At 38.7% G+C, this 25998-nt stretch overlaps 1 protein-coding gene across 5 annotated transcripts in view; it reads right to left on the bottom strand.

The window, feature by feature from the left end:
* Positions 1 to 8547: 8547 nt before the first annotated feature.
* HS3ST5 (heparan sulfate-glucosamine 3-sulfotransferase 5) overlaps positions 8548 to 25998 on the bottom strand; it is a 191474-nt gene continuing 174023 nt past the window's right edge. For 4 of the 5 annotated variants that reach the window (XM_071438299.1, XM_071438272.1, XM_071438280.1 and 1 more), the window contains exons 3-4: positions 14766 to 14904; positions 8548 to 10297 (exon numbers count right to left, since the gene is read on the bottom strand). In XM_071438299.1, the coding sequence (XP_071294400.1) occupies positions 9367 to 10297; positions 14766 to 14872 (1038 nt within the window). In that variant the 5' untranslated portion in view covers positions 14873 to 14904 and the 3' untranslated portion in view covers positions 8548 to 9366. Of the gene's footprint in view, positions 10298 to 14765; positions 14905 to 21422; positions 21609 to 25998 lie in introns of all 5 variants that reach the window. The other variant, XM_071438305.1, reaches the window with a different exon arrangement.

The following is a 25998-nucleotide window of genomic DNA, read 5'->3' as shown; positions in this document are numbered from 1 at the left end:
GAAACCTTTAGCTGACAACTGGAACAAATTCCTAGTTACATGGTTAATTTCTCCTGTGCTTTGATTAGGAGGATAATAAACTGTCAGTCATGCTCATAGTACCTTTGACTTGACATACAGAGTTGCATTTCTGTCCCCCTGGAAATCTGGTAACTCATCCAGTGAGAAACCAAGCAAAAGGGCACGCTTTCTCTAATGTGAGAAGTCTTACCAAGCCCATAACTACTTCTTTACCCAGCACTCAAAAGTCACAGAGTCCCTTCTGTACTGCAAAGCGGCAACAAAATATGTGAACAAACTCTTATCAAAGCAAGAGATTTTTAAAACAGCCTTAAGGTGAGACAGCAAGAGACCCATGCCAGTGTCTGTCTCCCAGGTATAGGTGAAAGAGAGAATAAGGTTTGCTCTGCATGTGCATATACAGAAAGGTTATGTAGCAAGGGAGAGACTTGCCTTATATCCCTTTCAAGAGCAGTTCCCCCAGGAATCACAGCTCTTCACTAAACAATGGGACAAAGTGCATCAGCAAACAAGCCTGCTTTGCCCTTGGTCTCTACCATTGCAGATTTTGGTTCCTGCAGGAAGATCAAGCCCCTCTGCTAGCTGGGGAGTGCAACCACACTGCACCCACAGAGCTGCACTGAGGCTGCTTCTTAGCTCAGGAGCTTCCCTGCTTTTGTCTGCTTGGTACAAGTCAGCACTCTCTACAATCACCCACACAGAGACACTGGATTTGTCATTATTCTGGATTTCTGCTTCCTTTCTGTAGAGATTATGGGGACCCTAATGGTGTGGGACCTAGAGTGGAAAGGTGATGGGATAGATTAGGCAGAGGAGGAGGAGAATGGCTGCACATGTGTTCCCACAGGCACTCTGTAAGTCCCCCAGGGAGGTTTCTGTCAATACTCAGGCCATGGCAGTTCAACACCAAAGGACTTTTCCCAATCTGGGTGCAAGCAGAAAATTTGCTGAGATAGACTGGATATGCTAGGACCCAAATCAGTACAGAAAAAGTATATTTACTACACAGCCTTGGCCTGCCTTTCACGATATGTTATTTTGAACAATGGCTCCAGCCACTGTCATGGTCTCCTCTTTCTCACACCTGAAACTTTCCTCAGGAGACAATCACAAAATTTGCTTTAACAGAGCTATTTCCCAATGACTTGGCTATACATGTGGTCTCTTACATTAGAGGCAGTGGAGTTTTATCTTTGTGACGTCTGATTCTGTCCTGAGTTTGACTTTCATTTACGTGGGAGAAAATTAGCTCCTTTTAGGTTCTCAGAATGCACTTACAAAAAGCTGCAGCAGAAAAACTGGAATTAATTGAATACCAAGTGCTATTAAACCTTCAGCTTGATTACACACAGACCAGTACAAGTTAAAAGGACATCAGAGCTGTTGGATTGTAACTATTAACGTGACATAAAGGAAATGAAATGAGATCACCAGTGTTACTCAAATGAAATCTAATGCTGTTTTCATGATGCATTATCAGGTTGGACAATTGCTTGGTGGCTAATAGAGCAATTTCAGCACCCAAGCTCTTGACCAAACTAGCTATAGTGCTCAGGTTTCCCTATGCCATGTGAACACCTACAAAATGATTGCACCCTGTAATTCTCTATTCAGAGATGAAATATTGCAGAGGACCTGGTCTCATCTCTGTGCAGGAAACAGTGGCAGTGTTGGTTTCCCTGTGCAGTCTTAGAGGGTTTTAAGTTGGCTGCTAACTTGCAGACCTAGACATAGTTTCACATGAGAGATTTGCAAGTTCAAGGGTGTCATTCCAAGACATCTGGGGTAAGTGGGGATCATTTGTGCAATGTCTAAACTTTTAACCACCTCACAGATTTTGTAACACAAGAGTAGCTGCTAGGTTATTTCTACATGGGCAAGTGTAGTGCCTTCTAAGGATTCAGCAACCAATCAATCATGCCAGATATATGAGTATAGCCTCTTACCTCTCCAAGAGTTCGTGGCATCCATCCATTAGGCTTCTGGAGGAGGCTGTACAAGATCAGCTGGTGCTAAGCAAGCCTAGCAAAGAGTCATAGCACTCAACCTTGATTTGCCACTGTTTTGTCTGTGTTTAAGTGCCTACCTTACATTTGAGTTTCCTCAACTTAAGGAAATTTGAATACTTGTCTCCTGTGCTCAAAGAATATCCTAACTATGGTACAAGCAGCAACAGCCTCTGGGTGTAACTCAGCGCACTTTTGGGGTTGAAGAAGAAAGCTGTTAAGAAAAGTCTTGTAGATTTACACTTAGGAACGTCCAGGAAAAGAAGGTACCTACCATTTTAATCTACTCCTGTGATTATTTTTTACTATTTTATGCAACATAAAAATGCATTACAACTACTTTTATTTATCAAGTTACTTAATATTTTGTGCAATTGTTATTCAGATCCACTAAAATGGATTAAAAATAGAAATCTGAATTGTTTAGGTAGCTGCAAGCCTTGGGAAGATGTCTGCATAGTTATATTCTGTATTTCTTTTAATATCTAGGTGTCAAAAGTCAAAATGAACATGACAGCTGTGAAATACTCAACATCAATTGACAGCACTTTAAAATAAAGCCTGTATGGCTTTGCAAAGGAAATTTTGCTGAATCTTGAATATAAATGAACCTGTATAACTAGCTCTGCTTGTTCCTCTTTTGTTATCAGTGAACAGAATGGCAGGCCACTGTGACAGGGAAGACCGCTTGCATAAAGGTGGAAACTTTAGAGCCCAGGAAAGAAATATAGTCAGACTTTTTATCTCATCAGCACTAAGTGGAAGTTTCTTCTCCAGTTAATTCTCGGGGCACTTCAGAGCAAATTGATTAAAATGAGCCTGAAGGTGTAATAGTAGCTGCCCATTGTATGGGATATGCATTGCTAATTACTACTGATGGAAATGATAATTACTTGTGGCTACCTCTTGGAAGAGTAGACTTACCATTCACTTAAAAAAAAAAAAAAGAAAAAAGACGTTATTTCCTTCATCTCCTTGGAGCAGGCTGGCTGTTTCAATGCATACCAAATGTGAAGTTTTTAAGACAAATGATTATTTCACTTCACTAACCTTATAGGTTTGGGCTGCATCTTTGCAAGACACTCTGCTGCTACACAGCCATTCAGAGTAAAAAGGCTTTTTCTCTGTTCCTATAAAGCTGTATTACTGGTGGAGCTTTACAGAAAAGCTTACAACAACTGGAACAATTTTCTGAAGATGAAGTTAGTAACAGTGCTGCTTTTAGTTCCACCTCTTATGAAATGCCTATAACTTCTTTTCCATATAGTAGGGAATTGTAAATTAATTCTTATGTCTCCATGGGTTTGAAATGAAAACGAAGCCTTCACAGTTCAGTGAAGTGGAAGGTCTTTCATCAGAAGAAAATCAGCCAAGGAATTGGATGGCAAAGACCTCATACATTACAAAACAGTTGTTTGCAATTAAGGCCAGGGGTAAGATGTGCATGATTCTGTCATGTTTCCTTTTGTCTATTTATTCAGCCTGAGGCATAACATCAGATGGCTTGAAGTAGCATTGTTTCCTTGTCATATGCTATGTTTTTCTGTACATTATGTATACTGTATATGTACTGTATCAAAGGACTACAATCTGCTCAAAATATAGATGTTTCATATCCTGATCAATAATCAGGACACTTTCTCAAAAGCATTAACATTCTAAAGCAGTGAGCACTGCTGCTGAGGGGAAATTATTTTGGAGGTTGTTCAGGACTCATGTAGGAATCACAAGGATGTCAGCAGAGCTAATTTCCTTGTACCACAGCCCTTTTCTGTGGTCACAGTGGTAAAGACAATGACAGCCTGTGCTGATATTTCTCTTTCTGTCTCACAAGCCATACATTTCAGAGAGAGCTGTGGATCACTGTTCACCATGGGAAAAAGCTTTGAAATGAATAAGAAGATAATGGAGTCAAAGTTGGAATGAAAGTAAGCTCGACATAAACTAAAAAGAGTCCAGTAGTTTGGTCACCATCAGCTCCTAAAGTCATGCCATGCTGCTGCCAGTTTTACTAAAAATCTCAGAACAGCAGGTAATCTTATTTACCATATGCTAAGCACGGTGCAGCAGATGGACCATGGCATTCTAGTCTTTTCTGTGCTTTCCTTGCACTTGTCAATTCAAGCCCTGGGAAAAAGGCTGGTATCCAGATTGATAACACATGGATGTTCTCTAAGGGCTTGACTCTTTCATCAGTGCATTATTGCAGAAAGGACTGAAAATCCCTTCTCTATAAATATAAATGAAGTTAGGGATAGTTGGTGGCTCTGAAGATGGTTTATTATGTCTGTCTTAAAGTTGTCAGAAGGTAAGTCAGTCTTTAAAGAACAGATTAGCCAGAGCTGATCAGCTGGTAGAAGAGTGCTATGGAATATCACATGTAAAGTATCACCTCAAATAAACTAATAAACAAAGGAAATCTCAACTTATAGGCACTGATGATGGTTAGTCTGGGCACATGCCTGTTTCACTAGTATGCATGAGCCATCAGTAACAAAATTAAGTCTTTATAATGCAATCTGGGACTCACTGGATCTTATATTATTGAGTTTTAGATTGTTTTTTTCTTTGTGAAGTAAATTTTATGTGGCAGACTCTAAATTAAATAGAAAACTAATAACAGTGTAGCTAAGTAGACACTTGGTGTCCTCAGAATTGAGGAGTACAACAACAAAAAATGTCTGAGATTACTATTAAAATCACTTTTAAAGATTTACCTGAAGTCCTTGTCTCTGTAAACAAGCTCTTTCAAAAGTGAAATTTATCATCATTTATTCTGCTTCTACAATCTTTTACAAATCTGAGGACCTGCACAGGGGCCTTCAATAAGTATAAAGTCTTGTGGCGAGTATTTTTTCAAGAAACTAATTAGACAGTCCATAGCATTTTCGAGGTGAGTTAGGAAGGAAGATAAAACTTATGTTACCATATCTTTATGCTTACTATCAGATTTTAAAGGTACTATCAAAATTTCTCTGATTCACTTTGCAATCTATTCTAGTAAAATGATAACATAAGAAAGCTTAGAGGACGGCTTGGGAACACCTCTTCAGTGGGTTCAAGGTATTTTTGGCTAAGTACAAAGAAGAGGAAGGCACTCAGTGCTGTTACCTCTGAAGCCTATCCGCTCCCATTGGAGACATCCAATGACTGCCAACCATTCAAGCATGGAAATGTCTTTGTGTTTTCTTTGTTTCAGTGTCCTGCACAAAGTATTAATTACTGGCCACTACTAGTGGCAGATCCTGATTTGAAAAGATGTTTGGTTTAATCCAGAAGAGATTTAGTGACTTTACTCATCTTTTTAAACAGGTTAGTCTTCTGCCTGCCTAGTGAACTGAAGTAGCTCCACATGGAAGGTAATCATGAGAGTCAGTGCAAAGGAGTGGGAAGGAGAACATTGTATGAGGACAGAGACTGGGACCTTGGCAGGTATGAGCTGGGTTGTCTTAAACTGCCATGGGATTGTAGACTCCTTTTACACACCTGGTTTCTAAAGTTATTTTTACACAGGAAAGAAATAGCATTTTGTCCCATTTTAAATGAAAGCAAAGGCACCACTCCCTGTAATATTCAACTTCTGTTCTCCCCTTCATGAAGAAGGGTCCTTTGTGAACTCCCTGGTCTCTGTGGTCATCTCAGTCTGTACTGAAACTAGCAGCAGTGATCTGTAGCACTGCCATTAATGAAAGATCTCTCCTATTACAGGGTTCCAGTAAGTTGAACAGGCTTCCAGCATGAGTTAAATCAACTATCCAGGGAGTAAGTATGTGCCCTGTAGTGCTTCCATACCCTGGGTTGGAGCAGTGGCTGGACTGGCTTATGACACTGGGGTTGCACTTTCTTTGTGGTCTGTACAACGCTAAACCAAACGGCAGTACTCGATAAGAACTAGATGTATTAGAGAGATTTTTCACAGGGTCACAGCATAGCTGAGGTTGGAAGGGAAATGGAACCCCCACTGTTCAAGCAGAGACACCCAAAACCAGTTGCCCAGGACAGTGTACAAATGACATTTGAATATCTCCAATGATGGAAAATCTGCAACTTCTCTGGGCAACCCATGTGCCATTGCTTTACCTGCACAGGATAAAAGTGTTTCCAGATGTTTAGATGGTGGTCCTGTGTTTTTAGCTTGTGGCCATCACCTTTTAAAAATCTTAGACTATTACAATGAAACATGTTGCTAAAAAGGGTGTGTCTTTTTTATTCTTAGAGATTGTGGCAAAAAAAAGGAAAAAATACATTTACATAGGGTATATGCATTTCCCTCATATCTATTCCACTTTCCTGAAGAAAATGCTGTATAGTTGGTTAATGGTAAATGAATCTCTGATCTCCAATTATCATTCTTTATTTATCTATGTACTAATTTCCAAAAATACAATTTCAAATTCATCTCTGATAATCCATTATACTGCAAATTGTTGTCCCATGTATTTTAAATAGCAGCTGGGATAATCTGATAAAAATACACAGCAATATTAGCTGTTCTAATCCAAACATTTACCAGAGCTGTGAGCCTGTAATTTTAGGGTACAGAAAATAGGGAAGATCCAATGTCTTTAGAGAACTTAAATGCCACAAGTTAACAGCTGCAACTTCATGTAGCTGTGCATCACTCTGAAATCATAATTTCAAGTTAAGAATGCTCTTCCCAGACTGAACACTCATGATCAATTTGAATAGAAATGATTCACTCAGAATTTGGGAAGCAAAGCAAAGATGTTGAAGTGAATTATTCAGAAATTACTTTTGAAGAGGAGAGTAATATAAGGTCGGGACTTCACAAAGTGGTTATGAACACTTAGGCAAAATCCCCATTTACCTAGGAGAATGCTTTGGGTGATGTGTTGTATCTATACATTATGAATCAGTTTTGAAATTTTCTCTTCACTGGGTTGTGTCAAATAGACTTGACAACATTGCATTGAAGGCTTAGTGAAAGTGAATCGGACTCTTGCTCTTTTAGTCTTCTTAATATACATTATAATGCCTTTGAACCCTCTTTCCGCCCCTGCTGTTCCTGACTATTCTTCTGTGCATTTTTGAACTGGATTTGTCAACCAGATTTGTCTAAGATATAGCCTAAATTTACCCACGTCTCTCCAAAATTGCAAATGATAAGCTGGAGTTAAGCCAGTTGACTTTAACAGGAATATGTGTAGTCATGCCTGGTAGATCACAGTCTCTGTGGCTCTTCTGATCAATGCAGAGATATTAATTTCAAATGCATATTTTGTGCTTGGAAGTAACTTTGACCTAACTAATTTGTCCCTTTCATTGAAAATACATCTCAGCCTTCAGTCAGTTTGTAGCCAGGACCATATGAAGTATCACCCAAGGTATCACCCAAAGCCGCCTGGAATCTGTCTGCCCACCTGAAGACCATGAAAATGTTAAATTGGATAAAAACTTCCTGTTCAACACTATTAGATAAGTTAAATATCTGTCTTTTTTGTCTGGAAGAAGCCAAGATAAATGGCTCTTATACAGGGAAACAGTGAGTTGTATTGTAGCTACTGCAGAGAATTTCACATATGCTCTGCCGTGTTGTGCTGGCACAGCTCCGATGCAGCATGAAGAAAGGGCACATTGCTCACACTGTTAGCACATATGATTAAACATACAGCAAGACAAGAAGCAGTCTCTCAGAAGAGTTTTAAAAACCACTTATTTAGAAAAACCAATGCTTCCAAATTGCTGAACAAAATAAACAGCCCATGGGGAACACTTGATCTTATAATCTGAACTACCAGCCACTCTGCTGCCATAGCCCAGAACACTCAGATGTTCTGGACACCTTCCAAAATTTTTGTCTCCATCAATCTCTAGATGGTGGTTTTAAAGTGGTTGTTTTTTTTTATTTTCTTCACTTCTTTCTTTTTTTTTTTTTTCCTTCTTGTTTTAAAATACTTTTAAATTTGCTTTCATTGTTTTTTTCTTATGGAGCTCTAAGAGCCATAAAACATATAATGCATGAAAATATTAATTTCCTGAACTAATTTCTTGTCACTTATTGAATGGCAATATGAGCTATATGTTTATCCCATTAATAACAATACTTTGGTTGTTTTCTTCAGAGCAGATGCATGCATTACCAGATGAAAGCGAAGGTGTCCCAGCTGTTTTCTATGACTTCTGAAGCATCACCACCTTTTGGTAATGAAATCACCAAAACCTTTCTTCTGATTTTGTTCATCTGTCTGTTTTTTTGGTTTTAATGGGGACTCTGCTTTTTTGATATACTTGGTTACAGTAGGCTTTTGCAGTCATGCTTTAACCTCATGAGCAACTGCATTAATTATTGCAAAGTGCCACAACAAAGAGCAACAATGTTCTTTGAGGTGTGCATTACACCAGACTCCTAGAAGGGTGAGCTTTTTAATAAACCCCGCCTTGCCACTTTTCTCAACTGTCTATAAAGGAAGCTTACCTGAGCAAATGTCTCTCACACATACTTATGACTGTCTATGCTAAGGGACCACACTAACATACATCAAGCAAAGGTGAAAAGCCATTGCACATATAGGTAATTTTAATCCATTCCATTTTTAAATACCACAATAAATTTAATTTTCACAATAAATTAAATAGCCATATTCAGTTTACAAAATAGAATTACTTAGTGTGAAACCAGTATTTACAAACATTGTACACTATGTACACCATGTTTAGCTTTGCTGACACACAAGTATAGAAGAAAAAATTATTTGACCTTTTCTTGACACATGATTGACATGCTACAAGTGACACTATGGTCCATACAATAAAACAATAGTGCAAACTCACCACAGGAACTCTAAAACAATGTAGTTTGTATGAGATAAGATATTCATTTAAAATAATAAGAAAATAGTACTATTCACTCTCGTAAAAATTCAGCACTGTGTTTAAAGTGTCAGTATTCCTTTAGCAATACACATACCAAATATAGCCTCAAGATTATGCTTTCTCACAGCTTTACAGACTTTTAACAAGAATTTTTATGGCATAAAATAATGTTCTGCTTAGATCAATAAGTATGTCACATAAACACTTCACTAAGCGAGAGGAACACTGACCCTTTTTACAGTGTCTGACTTTGTTTCCCTAAATACTTCCTTTCCCTTTATTATTATATCTTAAAAGATGCAATCATATTGACAGTAAATTTATGTTTGTTACTACTCTGTAGAAAAAATCGATCCCACCGTATATTTGGTCACACACTGCATTATGTACACGTATGCATGAAAAAAGTTACTTTGCTAGTCGTATCTATGAAAAGTGCATATTTCAGCAGAGGCATCCTATTGCATACCTCAGGTGCAACAGAAAGTGTTGTATGAAGTTTAGGTTAGGGCCAGTTAAATGTCCTCCCCGTTATCTGGTAAAATTTTTGATTAAAAGGATGGAAGAACTTGCGCAATTTGGTAATGACAGAGGTGTCCACCTCTGGATGGATGCGTCCCTTGCTACCCGCCAGGCACTTGTTAAAGACAATGTTAAATCGCAAGCAGTAAAACCCTCTGGTGGCATTGAAGTATAAATTGTACTGACTTATCCTCGGAGGAAGATTTAGGAACTTCTCAACCAGCTGGAGTTCTGGCAGTGGTTCTGTGATGAGCCGGTCTCCATCCACAATATGAAACTGCTCGATTGGGAAGTATTTTAACCACCTCTCCAGATGTTTTGTGTAGATGCTGGTTCTCACTGCCTTGTACTTAGTGTTCACTTCGCAGGTATTAGGATCAATTGCCAGCTTCTCAAATTTGTAGTAAGTTTTGTTCTTTCTTTCCTTGCCTTCCAGCACCTGAGTGTAATCAGAAATAGCTCTTGTGGTAGGTTCCCTGACAATGATCAATAATTTGATAGATGAGTTCATTTTGTAAATCCTTTCAGGTACTTCCTCGGTGATAAAATACGCGGGGCTTTTCTCAATTGTTATTTGATGAGGGTAAGAAAAAGGCATTTTTTTCCGGTACCACTCAATTCCCTTGGCATAGTTTTCATCATTGTCAAAGAAGTGAATCTCTTGAGAAGCTTTGACCACTGCAGGGTGAAGGTTCAGCATCTCCAGTAGTGCTCGGGTGCCTCCTTTCCGCACCCCAATGATAATGGCCTTGGGAAGCTGCTGAACCAGATTGTGCAGTCGGATTTGTTCCTTAGTGGCATTGCCCTTTCGAAATTCATGGAGCAGACCTCGCTTGAACTGCAGGGCTCGCAAGGGGATTTCGTCCTGGCCACGGGGTCCAAAACGACCATCGATGGGGCAGAGGGGCTGCAGTCTGCAAGAAAAGTAAGAGGTACATGTAAAAAGAGGATATCTCTCAAGACAAGTTTTATGTGCAAGGGAATCATGCTCTTGGGAACATATTCAAATGTAATGTGATGTGCCCATCTTTCAACTCTTATTTTATTCTGCCAATGGTTAAATAATTGTAAATTTTTTTTATTATTTAATCTGGGGTTTTTTTTGCTCTGATTTAGCTGGGAAATTCCTAACTTGACCCATCTGCCCTTTGCCAGCATAGGAATTAATATTACCGTTCTTGGGTCTTCTTGAACCTTGCCTAAACTTCCACATTCTTCATTATTTTGTGATGGGTCTGGGAGTTTTTAAGGCATTCTAAGATGAACTATATTTCGACATTTTGATCTGAAAATCCAGTTGATTTAAGTAATCTCTTTCCCACACTTTTCTCATTCTAGCCTGAAGTCTTTCCATTGTGTTGATCCAGAGATGGCTTTTTAAGTGAAGAGGAGGAAAAGGGATGAAAACCAGATTTCTAAGCATCACCTTTAAATATTTCTCTTCTTCTTTACAATATGCCCAGTGTTTTTCTGCCAGTCAGAACCAGAAAGTTCAAGGTTCTGGTTCAGATAAGGTTAGCAAGGTACAAAAAGAATGGCAAGAAGAGTTTTTAAAAATGCATTTATTGCATTGTTACATCAGTGATTTTCTTATAATCACTCTTGTATCCTTCCACTGAAGGGCTCCTCCCACTGCATTTTGTACTATTCTTTTATATTCAGCTATAATTATTTTCCCTCTTTTCTACTTTCTAATTCTTTGTTTTTGTATCTGATACCACTGGATCCAAGAAGTGGTTCAGTAAGAAAAATGTTAAAACTTTACTTTACACAACCTTGAATAAACTCTCATGTCCACTCTCAAATCAGCACTTTGGACATTATACAGGCCAATGTTTCACTGAAGATTAACTTGGTGTGTACAGAGAGCTTCCAAGGTCCTACAAAAATATTATTACTAATTTTTTGGAGCCATGCTCTCCAAAATTAAGGATATGTAAGAACAAAGGCTGCCTAGGCAATTTTAGTGTGAGCTTGCTGTGCACATATATTATGATACAGTTCTTAAATTACACAGCCACATGCTATTATTTTTCACAGGACCCCTGCCTTAGCCAGTATACCAGATGGGCAATGCTTATTAATAGCTGTTTAGGTATTCAGTATTTATTCTAGTTTCTCAGCATGTGGTCCCTCACTCATTTACTATATATTATTCAAACCCTGCTTTCAGGACATAATTATTTATTTCTTTGCAGATTTTCCATCCATCACTGCTTGTTGGGGTCTCTAATTTGACACTGATTCTAGGACAATGGATGGTTGGGACAAAGTAAGTCTGATCTCCCTGGCTGACCTGTTAGCTGCTTCCTTGATTATCCAGATGCTGAGAGATATAGCCTGTCCAGACAGAGCCAGGGAAACAATCCATATGACATTGCTGGGTTCACATGAGCTCTAGCTAAGTCCTGCAGACTAATTAGAAAGTGTGATGTAAAGTGAGTTCCTGTTATTTCTTTTCTCAAGTGTCTAGCTTCTTCTATTACTTTGCTCTCTGCCATCTACTGAAAATACCTGACTTGGTGGCAAAGACTGAATTGTTGAAATGCTGCAGTTTGGTCAGACTGTGGTGTGGCTGGTGGGAGCCTTAATGCATCAGCAAGGTGGCAATTAAAAACATAAGAAACAGAAGCTGCAATTGTTGTCTCTGTTCTCTTCCCTGTCCTTCTGCGTATTTGTTATTTGTTTTCAAGCAAAGAGGATTCCACAACAGCAGTTTCAGACCCATCTCAACTAATTTTATCTCTTGCTCAAAAAGACAGCTAGCACTGCCTTCAGTGTAACACAACAGCTTGTCAAACAGGGTGGTTTCCTTTGAAAATAAATAAATACTCAAGATATCCTCTAGCCTAAGGGAAAAGATTCAATGTTGTTAGAAGTCCTTCCTCAGCCTTTGTATTTCAGGCTTTTTTACTCTTTCCCCCTGATTCTACTCTCTCTAAACAATAAAAGTAACACTTAAAAGATCTTGGCGGTGGTAAGTAAAGGGCAGATCCTCATAGTTTAATCCAAGATGTAACTATTTACTCTTATATTGCAACATGCTGATATTCTTAATTGTCTGAGTAACTTTCCCATTAAATAACAGTTCTCTGCTAAGAGTATTATATCTTATTATATCACTGAGTTGCTCTCCCAAAACAGGTAATTTCTCAAGCTGCTACAGTAAAACTCCACAATAATTCTTCTTGAGAGAACCCATCATAAGCCAATTAATCCCCAGAACCTGTATTTCTGAAAAGTTTCAAAACAGCTGGAGTAGGTCTGGGCAATCCTAATGAGCTGTCTCACCGGATCCAGAATACTTCCTAATTTTCTTCCAAGGGAGGTGTCACAGCAGCAAAAGATTATAAACCTGGTTCCAGCAGGAGTATTTTGTAGCATGGAAATCAGATGTGGAGGCCCCTGGTACTGCCAGTCAGGGACTCAGGTAACTCAAAGATTAATCCAGATATGCTCAAAATTGCCACACAATCTATTTGGGCTTCTACATGTGAAGCAGATCCATGCACTCAGGAGCTGAAGGAAGGTGGCCTCCCCTGGAGGAAAGTGCTCATCTTATCAGATTTTATGACTCAATGAATCACATAAACTAGTGGTAATTTCCCTTTGGGCCTGAGGAAACTCAAGACACTGCCATTGGAGAGCCTAATCTGAGGCTATTAAACATGAGCCACCCCCAGCTCACTTGTTCAAATTAGATCAGCATAAATTAAGCATAAATGAATCTGGATTTCTTCCTGAGCAATGAGTTATTCCAAAGTCTGTTGAAGTCATTTAGCATCCTTTTACTGAAAGATTCAACAACGATCAGGCAGAAGAATATTTCCAGTTAATTCATCTGTGCCTTGTCCTTTCTAGTACTTCTTTCTCTCTCTATTTCATAGCAAGTCCTTACACAGGACTGCTTTTTAGCAGTGTGCTATGCTTCCACTGGGTAAAGCAAGAGAACAAAACTGAATTTTACTGCCATTGGCAACACTATGCATGAAACCAGCGGAATTCATTGCCTCAGGAGGTCAGCAAGTCAAATACTGCGGCGAGATAATTTTATAGCCATCAGTAAATTCTGTAGATGTGCAAGCATAGATAATAGAAGAAGGTTAATTAGACTTCATGCCTCTGAGCATAAAATATACTTTTGCAGGGACCAGTAAGGATTTCTGCCTCAATTTACAGAATCACATTAGTCTCGGTGAAATTTCTACTTCTGAAGTATCAGAGATGGTTTGACCATCAGGGGAAAGAAGTTCCAGTTTCAATGCACTTGGTCCTAGCTGAGTACATGGTCTCCTTCTGGAGTGGATTTGAGGAGTGGAAGAAGGCACTCAGTGACTGCCAATGGAGCCCACTCTTACCTAGCAGTGGGGCGTAGGTAGTGGTTTTCACTTTCCAAGCACCACATATTCACACAGCACTGTGTGACAGTTTTGAAACCACCTAATATGTTGCATCATTTAAAAGAAGGACAAGAATATAGCATTAACACTTGCAAACTGTCTACCTGATTCTGGAAATCGTGTAGGTTTTTTTCATTCGTGTTTCTAAATCAGCTTTTTTTCTTTTCTTTGTTGTTGCTGTTGTTGTTTTTAATATGTTGTGACTTTGTGTAGCACCTACCATAGCAATCCCAGGCCATTTCAAAGCTAACAGGAACAGCAGTGTCAGTGCAGGTAGCACTACTGTTGCACTGTCAAAAACCAGTCAAAAGTCAGCCTGGTCAGAAGTGCCAAACACTCTTTGATTTTCTCTGCTGTGCTTTCTACTACTCTCCAGGAAATCATTTGCAGAGAAAACCCACTTATTTAGCACATTCAGCTACAGAAAATACCAGCTAATTAACATAGTTAAAATTCTCAAACCCTGAAGCAATCTTTCAAATGAAATAGTATTCAAAATTTGATGGGCTGCTCTGCAGGCTCATACTTAATTTTAACTACCACTGTAACACATTAATTGCTTGCTCACAAATTTAGAAAAGGAGATGTATAAATACATCATAACTGTTTTGCTGAAACTAGAGGTCAACACACAGATGTACACAGGCAAAATGAGCTACTGTAATGACATTTTTACTGGATGCTAGTTTATTTCTTCTCTGAAAACAAGTGTCAGTGTGTTCAGAATACAAATGGACAAACAGAAAAACTTTGACAGGGATGACTGTGACTATTTTCCTACTCTCTTCTCCAAAGGGTAGGAATAAATAGTGAAAACCACTTTAAAATAGCCAGTCTTTCTGTCCTCCTGTACAAGTAGACTCTAAGGAAAAAAAAAGAAGCAAACCAAAAAACAGAGCATGAAAGCAATCAAACCCTTGAAGCAGAAACTCAGACAATCTTAGCGCATTCTACACAAGAGAGCAGCTACTTAATGACTTACCTATCCAAACTCCCAACTCTGGCAACTAGATATAGGAGACTTCCAATAGCAAGGCTGCCTAGCACAAAGAGCTTCTGTCTCAGCAACGCCTGCTGTTTGAATAGCATGGCCCTCCATCAATCTTCAGGACTTCTTCAGTCTGCAGAGACAAGAACACATAAAACACTCCTCAGAAAGCATAGTATGTGCAGGGTGGTGTTTAATCAGGTGCTGCAGCTGATTAGGCCACACTTGCAAAATCTTTGCAAAACTGCAAAATAAGTAGTTAAACTTCTTCTTTTTTTTTTTTTTTTTTTGCTATTGTTTTTCAGTCCCACATGGGGTAGGGGTATCTGGGGTAGGATGATAATTCTGGAAGTGAAAGTTCAGCTGCATACACCACTACTAGGGCAGCTGGATAGCCACAATGAAGGTCTTTACTGCAGAAGCTCATACTGTAATAAGATACTTGTTAGGTAAATATGTTTAGATTTTAAGCCTTTTGGAATCAGACAGAGTTAGATTTCAACAGAGATTTAAATGCCCTGATGTCAAGTAAAGCTGCAGTAACCAGGAGTTAGGCTTGCAGGTCCTGTGTACAGTTTATGGAGGCACATTTACATTGTCGCTATGATTATTAGAGGGTCTGCTGGAGAGAAATCCAAAAAAGATGTCCTGATTCATGCCAGCAAGTCAACTGTGACAGAACTGAGAAGCAGGTAGCTGGAGTAGGCACAATAATGTTTTTTTGGCATCAGTGTATTCTATCAGCTGTGTCTGTGCTGGGTGTCAGTCTCGTCAGGCATGCCTACATTCCCAGTTTTTAGCAATACCAAAGCATATATTTTAATTTCTTTTTCTGATGTGCTCAAATACTATAGTTATTGAGGCAGTCAGGAGAAAAAAGACATGACCTTATGCCAAGAGGATTTAACCAGGAGGTTCCCAGCCAAGGTAGAAAGAAGTGCTGAGTAAAACTGTCTTTAGTTTGACTCTTCCTCAAACATTACATTTATGTTCTGGACTGGATTACATGTGTTATCTGTTAAGATCTCTTTAGGAGACTCAGACCTGGATTCTTAATACATTCTTACATGAACTGAGGAGAAAGATCAGCTCCTCCTTTCAGAGAACAGTCAAAGATGACATGGTGCTTCATTCTGTAACAGTTCTGAGCTTTCTTGTAGGTATGCAGGAGAATTAAGTTTCAATCCTCTCACTGGACAGGAGGGGTAAAGCCATACCATCTACCTACCTACCTAAAAAAAATGCTTTCATCACAAAATGGTAGAAAAATCATAAATATAAATTGTAATCACCTGAAATATTGATCCAAAGTCTCATTCCCTTTATCAGGGAATATTTACTGTATTATGTAGTAGTTTGAACAAAAACTTTTTCTTCCAAATTTTGGCTGGACTTATTAGGAACAATTTCTGATGTCAAGTTTCTTAAGTTTTACTACAGCAAAGTTTCTTTTGCAACACATTTTCTTCTTTTCCAGCCTTGGGATTTACATAAAGCAAGATCGGATACATTAGTATAAGCATGAAACTATATACAGAGGCAGAATTTTCAGTGAGATTGCACGGTTTGACTGGCCATTGCTAAACACAGCCTGAAAACATTTCTTTCCATTTCTGGAAACATCTTTTTCCATTTCTGCTAATGATGTTAAATTTTTGGCCCATAAATCTCTCTTTAGAATCCAGGATACAGTCAGGTAGATAGTACAAGCTGGAAACCCTTCCCAGCAGGAAGCACTCATGCAGCCTGCCTGCCCCAGTGCTGGCTGTGCTTAAAGGTGCAGATGCAGGTCATTCCAAACTAGTTTTCTTCAAGTGTGGTTGAAAAGCCATTCTGAAGCACATTTATTTTACTGTTATAGAGAAAGCTTTCTAATTGCAACCCACCATCTCTTGATAAAAGAGTCATGCAATGCTGAAATTCTGATCTGACTTGGTCTCTAAAGCACTTCTGCTGCAATAATAACAACTCCTTTTACAGCCAGGTCACAGATCAGGATAACCTATCATGCAGGATAACTAATCATACAGAATATATTGCTTTTTATGTAGATAAAAGCAACTCTGTAATAAGAATTCTTAGATAAGATCTTTATTGCAACAAGAATAATATAATACACAGAGTAAAAGGAGTTTGCAATGTAACAGAGAGACAGAAGAAGTATTACCATCCTTTAAGAAATAAATGAGGAGTAGAGGTAGAGAGAGATTAAGTGATTTGCTCAAGGTCACAGAGAAAACCTATAACACCAGTGAGATTCAGTCTGAAATAAATCCTTTCTAGTGCTTAACTATATGGCAAACTTTTGCCTTTTTGTCATATACTTTTTTTTTCCATAAAAATCATGCATAAATGAGGAATCCTATACATTGAGCAAGGCAGAAAATATAGCCAAAGTTGAACTATTAAGAAAAATGCACAAATGCTGCACCTCTGTGTCGATATATTACTGCTAATTACTCTTTTAACTATTTAACTTAAAAAGATTAAAGAGAAGGACATAAAGAAGGGGGTGAATTTTCATAGGTACCAAGTTTTAACTATTTCAATGCTGCTCCCTCCAAATGAAGGTTTCACTTCAGTGCTACAGCAATGAACTTTGTCTCTCAGAAAACAGATACATACTCAGCCCTCTATACATTAAACTAAAGTGCTATCTATGTGTTCTCCTTTGTACAGGCTCTTGGTCCTCTCTTCAGCCTGCCTGCAAGCCTTAATGAGGCTGTGGAGGTCATCAGGCCACAACAAAATCAAATTAATGACAAGCTGTTTCCTGAAATACCTTCTACAAGGCCTCATGACTTCAGTATTAATGTTTGAAATTAGAGTCAATACAAAAAAAAACAACCAACCAACCAAACCACGAAACAAACACAAAGCAAATCAAGCAAATCCACCAACCAAAAAAAGCCCAAACCAGTTCCAGTTTTATATCTGCACATACCTAAGTACAGAAAACTTTTCCACAGAATGACAAGTATTAAGCACACACTAGAAACGTAAAGATGGGATTATTTATTTGTTTGTTTAATTTTTGTTTTAATTTTTAGCATGTTACTTAAAGGCCATGGAAGGAGTTCTATTCCAGAGAGATTATTTCAATAAAACTTTCCCTAGATGTTAATTTTTTTCTTGAAAAAACCATAGAAAAATTATATCTTGACTCCAGAAAAGGCTACACCTTGCAATGCATGTACTGAGACAGCTCTGTGTGCCAGAGGAGAGGACTGAAAAAATATTTCTATTTAAGACACAGAGTTAATACAACCAGAATGTGATTAAGGTGAAGCTCCCTAAGGCAAAAATGTTGCTGGAGACTAACACAGCAACACTTAAATGGAATGGAAAGAAGAAATGAAAAGGAAGAAATTAAAATTCTGGGAAGTATTATCAGGTGTACAAAGTTTTCAGTTAGGAATGTATACTTTTAAACTTTGCAAGAAGCTGGAAGGCAAGATAAAATGTAATCCAAAGTGACAAGATTTTTAGCAGTTATTTGAGGCAAATAAGGGTGTTTTTAAAAAATTTTGCTCTCTTTTAGGGACAAGAGCTGAACTGTCACAAAAGGTGCTGACCAGTGGGAGGAGGGTTGGGAGACAGCTGCAGGCAGAACTTTCCCAGTAGCTGAATGCTGAATGTGGAGCCTCCCACCCAAAGAGATGACAGCACACTGTCACACAGCTCCAATGGGCTTACATTAGAAATATCTGTCTTGGACAATTTAGTTAAATAGGCATACAAGAGATTTTTTTTTCCTGGCTATCTGAGAGAGTAATAATGCACAAAGAGCAACAAAAATTGCTGAATGCATGATTTCTAGAAATGTGTGAAACATCACATATATTTAAAAATGTGGATTGTAAATTCTGTGTAAGTTAAAATTAAAATGTGGTTTGTGATTTCAGATGTACAACTGATCTGAATTGTGAGACTGACATGGTACAGTTCAATAAAGAAACATGAGAAAGTAGCCTTACCAGTGTATTGATGTGAATGCCTCATTAAACCCCTTTCCCTACATTCCCATTTTGCTGGTGAGAGGGCCTGGGTTATTGAGTGAATTGCCAAGAGAAGACAGTACAGCTATGTAGAACTCTGATGATAATAATAACTGAAAAATAGATGGACTTTTCATGACAAGATTAAGGGATCATGTATAAAGGTAGATAGTGGGTATGCAGGACAAATAATGTAAATTTTGTGTGAGCTGTTGTAAAAGCTAGTTTTTGGTTCAAGTTAGGGGAAAGTCAAATGAGTAGGAGAAAACAGGAGAAGAAGCATACTAGTAATGATGGCATTACTGATAAAAATCTGAATTGTGCAGAAGCACAGAAAAGAGAATCTGCTGCTATAATCACTTCCAAATAAACAGACAATGAAACAAGAAATCGCTAGGAACTTGTTTGCAAATGACCAAAGGGAAATTTTTGGACACATGGAGCAGCCATGAGAAGATCTTATAGATAAATGAATAGCATGTGGTTGATTATGGATGGAAGTATAAGAAACAACAACAACATCCTTTCTTTTTGCAAACAGGCTGAAGAGATACAGTCCTGGTAGAGTTATGTGATTAATCAAAATGAAGTACAAGCCAAAGGCAAATATGCACAAAGGAGGCTGAAAAATAATAAATAGGATGTGGTTTTTATTAGTATTTATTGTTTGGTGTGTTTCTTTTTTTTTTATTATTTTTCACACCAGCAGGGGTCAGCTGTTGACCAACAAATGTTTGTTGTCATGCACTGCAGAAAGATCTTTTGAATTTATAGGAGATTTAAATACAGTGACAGGAAACAAGTCAGGGAACTTATGACTGGGAATGTTTGCATTATGTCTCTTGAATGTTAACTACAGTTTCTTCAATTTCTCACTGTCACTAAAATTCATACAAATCAAGCACTTAGAGTTTTTCTGGGGTATGAAATCATATGGTGATTGGGAAAGGAGGGAATTTGTGCCTCAAACTGTGTGCATTCTCACCAGCTCATGGTCTTGGTCATGGTCTGCCTGGAAGAGCCAGTCTGTTACTGCCCCAGCTTCTCCTCCAGGTCCTCCCAACTCCCTTTTCTCTGTCTCACTGCTGAGGAAGGTCTGGGCTAGCAGCAAGGAAAAGATGGAGTGCTGCTGTGCTTTTTCCCCAGTAGCCTATGCTTCGGTGGCTTCCTTAATTGCAACAGAACTATTGCACCACGTGAACAGTATTAAAGAACTAGAATGATCATGATAAAACAGAACATGATTTTTCATTAGAGAGATTTTTCATTCCTAATAGCATGGAATAGTCTAAGAAGAGACAAAATGCTTCAATTTTTTGACATAGTAAAATGAAATGGATATGGGAAGTGAAAGAATTGAAAATATCATATATTTTAGGGAATGATAAAGTGCTGACCCTGCAGAAAAGGAACTTGGATTTTTTTTTAATATTTTCCTTAATGGTTCATATTTTAATATAAAAAAGAAATTTAATTCTCAGGAGTAATTACAGTTTTCAATTTTTTCTCCATAGCATATGACTGAAATGGGATGAAGTAAGATTAATGCGCACTTGCTTGACTCAGGTTTCAAATAAAGAAAAGAAGGAAGTATAACATGGAAGAAGTTCACAGATTCAAATAAGTGTCCCTGTGTACTAGACCTGTCCTTTTCTCCTCATGACTCATATTGACTGGAAGAGTGGAGAAGAAAATGTCAGCAAAGCTGACGGAAAACAATAAATAATGCAGATAAACTCCAACATAAAGATTTCCTATACTGTTATGCCACAGCTGTGACAACAACCTAAAATGCCCTCTTTTTTTTGGTCAGCTATTGTAGATTTTAAGATTTAGGACTGTCTTTAAGCTCCCCTTGAAGCCAGTTATTTTTGTAAAGAAGTGGTGAAAGCCTTTCTCCAGAAAAGCTCCTAGACTCTGAGACCACCCACAAAATCAGCATCTGTATATGGATACTAGATAAGAAAACATATGTTCATTTATGTTCATTTCTCAGAAGTTAGCACACTATCAGTGCTGAAAGAGTATTTGTAACTCATAATCCCCCATCGGGGCTGGCTTGGATAGCCAGATATCTGTGTTCTCTTGAGTCTATGGAGTGGTAATCAGTATTTCTTTAGTCCACTGCCCACAGGACATTTCACTCCAGACACATTGGAGACTCATCTACCGGTAATTGTGCTACCTCGAGGAAGCTGCTGTGTCAAGTGACAACAGTACAGAAGGCCATAACCAGCTCTTTATCACATTCCTTTCTCAGCCTGACCCTTCCCTTTTTTTGTTTTTTTTCTTTTGCATCTCACTGAAAGGCATTGAGCAATATGGTGTTGGGAAGAGAGAAACAACTCAAAAAGCTTGCTATTGACTTTGTGGTGCCCTGTGCCAAACAGATCTGCTGCCAGATTGTCAGAGCAGCTAGGAATCTCAGGCGCTTTGATGCCCTTGAGGTCTCAGGCACATCTGCTCAGGAAAGCTGCCTTATTGCATCCGAGCCGGCGAGGCGGGCGCGTTCTGCTGAACGATGGCTGCCTCGCCACCATCCACACTTAGCTACAGTGCTCCAGGAACATTTCCAAGCACATAGATCTTAATAGGACTTCATTAGTCCAAAATACAGATGCCTGTCTCCTTGCCAGCATCCTGAGTATATTACCTAATACTGCTCTTCATAGAATGTGAGATTAATGTGATAGAGTTGGCCTTTTTCTTCGGATTAATGGTACTTCCCCACCTATTTCCCTCCTCTTCTTCTGAAATGATCACCTTCATGAAATGATCACCTTCCTTGTCTGCTCCGTTTCTCAGGAATGGTGGAGGTGATGACACTAAGGTAGAAAACCTGTGGAAATGCAGTTATGGTTATATAGAGATTACAATAGATAATAATTTCACAGTCTTTAAAAGACAATACCAGCCTTGTTTCTTCAAGATGGCACTAAAACAACTGCAACCAAAAAATAACAATAATACAGGAAAAAAGAAGTTGAGGAAAAAATTCAGTGACATTGAAGAGGAAAGCAATGACTGCAAAAGTTATAAGAGAAATCATAAAGAGAGGCCAATACTAGTGTAATGTTAGGAATAAGCAGTTTGCTTTTCAGCTCTGGGAAAGTCTTAGAGAAGAAGATTATGAGTCTTCTGAGAAAAAGGTAAGCAGGTAGATATCCAGAGCTTTCTTATTTTGTCCTTCCTTTAGGGTCCAGTCCTCATCGTGAACAGTTTCACTGCATTGAACAGGATAAGGTGAGAGTTATTGCTTAATATGATTTAGTGGGAAATAAAATTACCTTTTGTCACATACTAGTAATTTTGACATGTTCTTTTCCACTAAGAATCATGTCCACAGACTATTGCTCCTTTTTTATCCTTGGAAAAATTGCCCTTTCCTAAATAATGTCACATCTGAAATAAGACATATGAAAGGCTGTTTGAATGTTCCCTAATTAACTAAAACTGGCAGATAATTTAAATTAAATTTCTCTTAGATATAAGGCAAAATGTATGTGGCCTTCTGCAGCTTTTTGCAGCTCTGTTTTCTGGTGACTTACTATCAGAAAAGCAGCAAAACTGAATTAAATTCGGAACATAAATAGGAGTCAAAAGCATTGATGGGAAACTAACAGCAAAAATTTAACTGAGCTGCAAATGTATTTTGACAGTACACTGCATTTACAGTAAATCCATCTCAGTAGATTTTTGCTCCTGGCTTTTACCCCCAGTGAGAAAAAATATCATTGCATGAGAGTACCCCCTAAGCCTCTGTGCAGCTCATATCTTTATATAGTACACTTACTCATCTCTTTTCTCCTATTCAAACTCATATTCTGAACTATCCCATTGCTGATGAATAGACATCACACTGTCTAATATGGAGCACCTACACTTGTTCTGATCATTAGCATCTCTGTCATTTGCTCAGACCCTTAATCTGAAACATGATCAGCTCAGAGTGCTCTCTGTAAGCTCATATGCAGGCTAAATTTCATAACTTTGTCATAATTGTCCCAAAGATTCAGTCCATTACCCACCTATATAAGTCTAAGTTTTTCTTGTGTGCTCCCTTCACCATTTTATCCCAACTACTGCAGTGGTCTTTTCTCTGCCCTTGAACAATGTAACTGTGCTTCGTTCATATTCATTCTGAACAGAGCTGCTAAGGGCATTCTTCCATACCAGCTCTCTCAATACACCACTTCTGTCTAGGCACACTTTTACCACCTTCCCATTTTCTCTGTCATACCTTTCTGTCTATTTCTGTGCCTGGATATCCCATGGGGCTTCTGCTGGAAGAACAGGGACAAACAGAATTTAAAAACTTGACCCTGGAGATCATTATTTTTCAGAATGCAAAGTCTCAGTGCTTCCCCTGTAAGTCCTGACCACAACACTACCCTCTGAAGTGCTGACAATTTTAATGTGGAAATCTAAGTGAAAACATTAATGACAGTTTAGACAAGAACTTGTTAGTGTGCCTCAGTGAGAGAGGCAAATGCATTAACAGCTTTCTCTGAAAATGAAAGAGCTGGGATTTTCTGCTGTGCATGTGTTCTAAGGGCCAACCTCACACTGCTGTATTGGCCTGTGACAGATCACAGATCATTTGGGTGGAAAAGAAAGGGAAAACAAGAAGAAACAGCTTTTACAGTGCTATGGTGTTACAGAGCTGCCCAGTGCTGGAGAGCTCCCCATAAATGAGCTCTCTGGTCACTAGGCAGTCCTCTTGTTCTGGCATGGCCCGTTTATTCATTTTCCTCCCCTTGGCCAGCCTGAGCTGTAGTTTTGGTCTCCGTTCACTCTCTTACATGTACTCAGACTGGCAAATATGCCTGCTTCATGGTTTTAAATTCTAAGAAAAGAACATAAAAATTCAACCGAAACGTCTTTGCACATACTTTATTGATAGGTTTTGGGCTCAAGCAAATGCCAGCAGAGAGCTGTGTGCTTCTGATCTTTGTTGGCCCTCAGACCAGGAAAATTATTGAAGGGCTTCTCCTCTGCTGGCATGAGATGCCTCCTCTCTCTGTCTCTTTCCAAGCAACTTCTTAGAGATTACTTTTCAGCATACTATTCATGATCCTTATACTGATTTCATGTTAATGCAGCTTGATTGTCTTGATGAACTTAATTTAACTTGGGCTTCATGGAATAGAGAGGACGCAGTCCTTTCTTTGTGGGTGCTTGTGGCTTAGCATCACTTTCCTAGAAATGTATTTTTTAAAATTGATTTTGATTTTTTCCCTGACCCATCATAACCACATGGACTGTTCATATTTTTGGATATAGACATATTTTGTCTGCATGGTAAAATATGCTAGAAATGCAGCCACTAGAAGAGGCTGTCACTTTTTTGCCTCTTGTTAAATAGTTACTGGTGAATCAGTGAAAGAGACAGAAGGCATGGATCTATCTCGATGGAAAACTCATGTAGTTTATCCAGGAACTTGAAATAACTGGCCTATGCAGTTCACATTTGTAATGGTAATTAGTCAAGGTATCTCTGGTTTGGCTTTGCTCCTGATGCTCCTTTACAGAACCTACAATCTGATACCTTTTGGGATTAAGGGATGGTTGGAGCCTCAACCCTGACTATTAAGTCCAAATATGGAAAACTGTAAAATTACAGTACAATATACTGCACAATTCAAGAATGTCTTGGTTGGGTGAGAATTAACCCAAAATATCTCAGCACGTTGTCTACTTGGCTGTGAAACATACAAAACACTACCTCATGCTCTAAAGGACCTTATATTTAAAGAAACTGGACCTTATATGTAAAGAAAGGACCTTTTATATATAAAGAAACTGCCATATAAGTATACAATAATGTTAAACTAGTTCTGTTTGTCCATGAAAGCATAGTTCCTAAAGGGTCCTGCTTAAAAATTTTACAGCTATCAGGGTGAGTGACATCTTATGAATGTCTCAACAGATGGAAGAGTTGGTCTAATAATGAAGAAAAGAATACTCACAAATAATTTATTTGTCATTTGGTGGGGGAAAAGAAGAGTGAATAATTTATATGGTCAATATTATTCAATCATCAATAGAACTAGTAGAATAATTTATAAATTTACTTATGAATAATTCATTCATCAATTGATGGCAGGAGGAAATTAATGAAGTAAACAACATTCACATAACAACAGGCTCTCAGAGACAGACAGGACAGGCAGGGAGTTACACAACTCCTGTCATACTTTCTGAAAAATCTCTTTGCCCAGGATTTCTCTCCTGGGAACCTGAGAAGCCTCAGAGAAAAAGGAAGACAATATTATCTCATTTGCTTCTCCTGTGTTTTGCTGCTTTGGAATGTGGTTGGAGGTTGTTTATCCAACATGTGAATTGTTTTGACTTCATGACCAATCATGGTTCAGCTGTGTTGGGACTCTGGAGAGAGTAATGGGTTTTTCATTAGTATCTTGTTAAGCCTTCTGTGAGTATCCTTTCTCTATTCTTTAGTATAGTTTTAGTATAGCATTCTTTTATATAACATAATATTATAAAATAATAAATTAGCCTTCTAAGAACATGGAGTCAGATTCATCTTTCCTGCCATGGGGGACCCCAGAAAATACCACAGGGAGGAAGTGGCAGAATGGATCCCTTTGGTTGGGCTCAGAGCACAGGGGATCACCAAAGGGCAGCTGCCCCTCAGTCACTTCTGCAGCTTGATGGTAGCAGTGACCTTCTTTCTCACTTACCCACCCCCAGAACAACAAATCTGCAGAGGTGCCCTGAGAGCACCGTGTGGTTTCTTTACGTGTTTGGCGATGGTGGGAAGCCGTGTGGAAATTCCTGCTCTGGTGTTCTACCGTGTCTGCTGTGCCGGCTCAGGGCAGACACTGCTTGCTGTGACATACAGCAGCAGAGGCTGGGGCCCTCTCAGCCTCCCAGCAGCTTGAAACTTGTCATGCAGCTGAGAAATGTGCTGGGCTCTGCTTGTTTACTCGGAGTAGGAGGCAGAGGGTTTCCCGCAGGAAGCCACAGGACACTATCTTCTGGTTTTGGTTACAAAAATTAAAACTCCAAGGAATCATATAGAAAGCAATATTGGTTGTGTAACTGAATTGTTCTGTGCATAAAATCTGTTACAAATTGCTGACATGCAGAGTTGAAAACAACCCTTTTGCCTGCCATATCTCTTCAGAATGTGGCTTCACATTGCTGCAACCATCAAAATCATTTCAAGGCAAATCTTATCTGAATGTAACTTTTAGATTTCTTTAACT

The sequence above is a fragment of the Agelaius tricolor genome, unplaced genomic scaffold (assembly GCF_023055355.1).
Source record: "Agelaius tricolor isolate 1412-34295 unplaced genomic scaffold, bAgeTri1.0.p SCAF_1, whole genome shotgun sequence".
NCBI classification, from domain to species: domain Eukaryota; kingdom Metazoa; phylum Chordata; class Aves; order Passeriformes; family Icteridae; genus Agelaius; species Agelaius tricolor.
The sequence above is the reverse complement of the archived record's forward strand: the minus strand, read 5'-3'. Positions and strand labels throughout refer to the sequence as shown.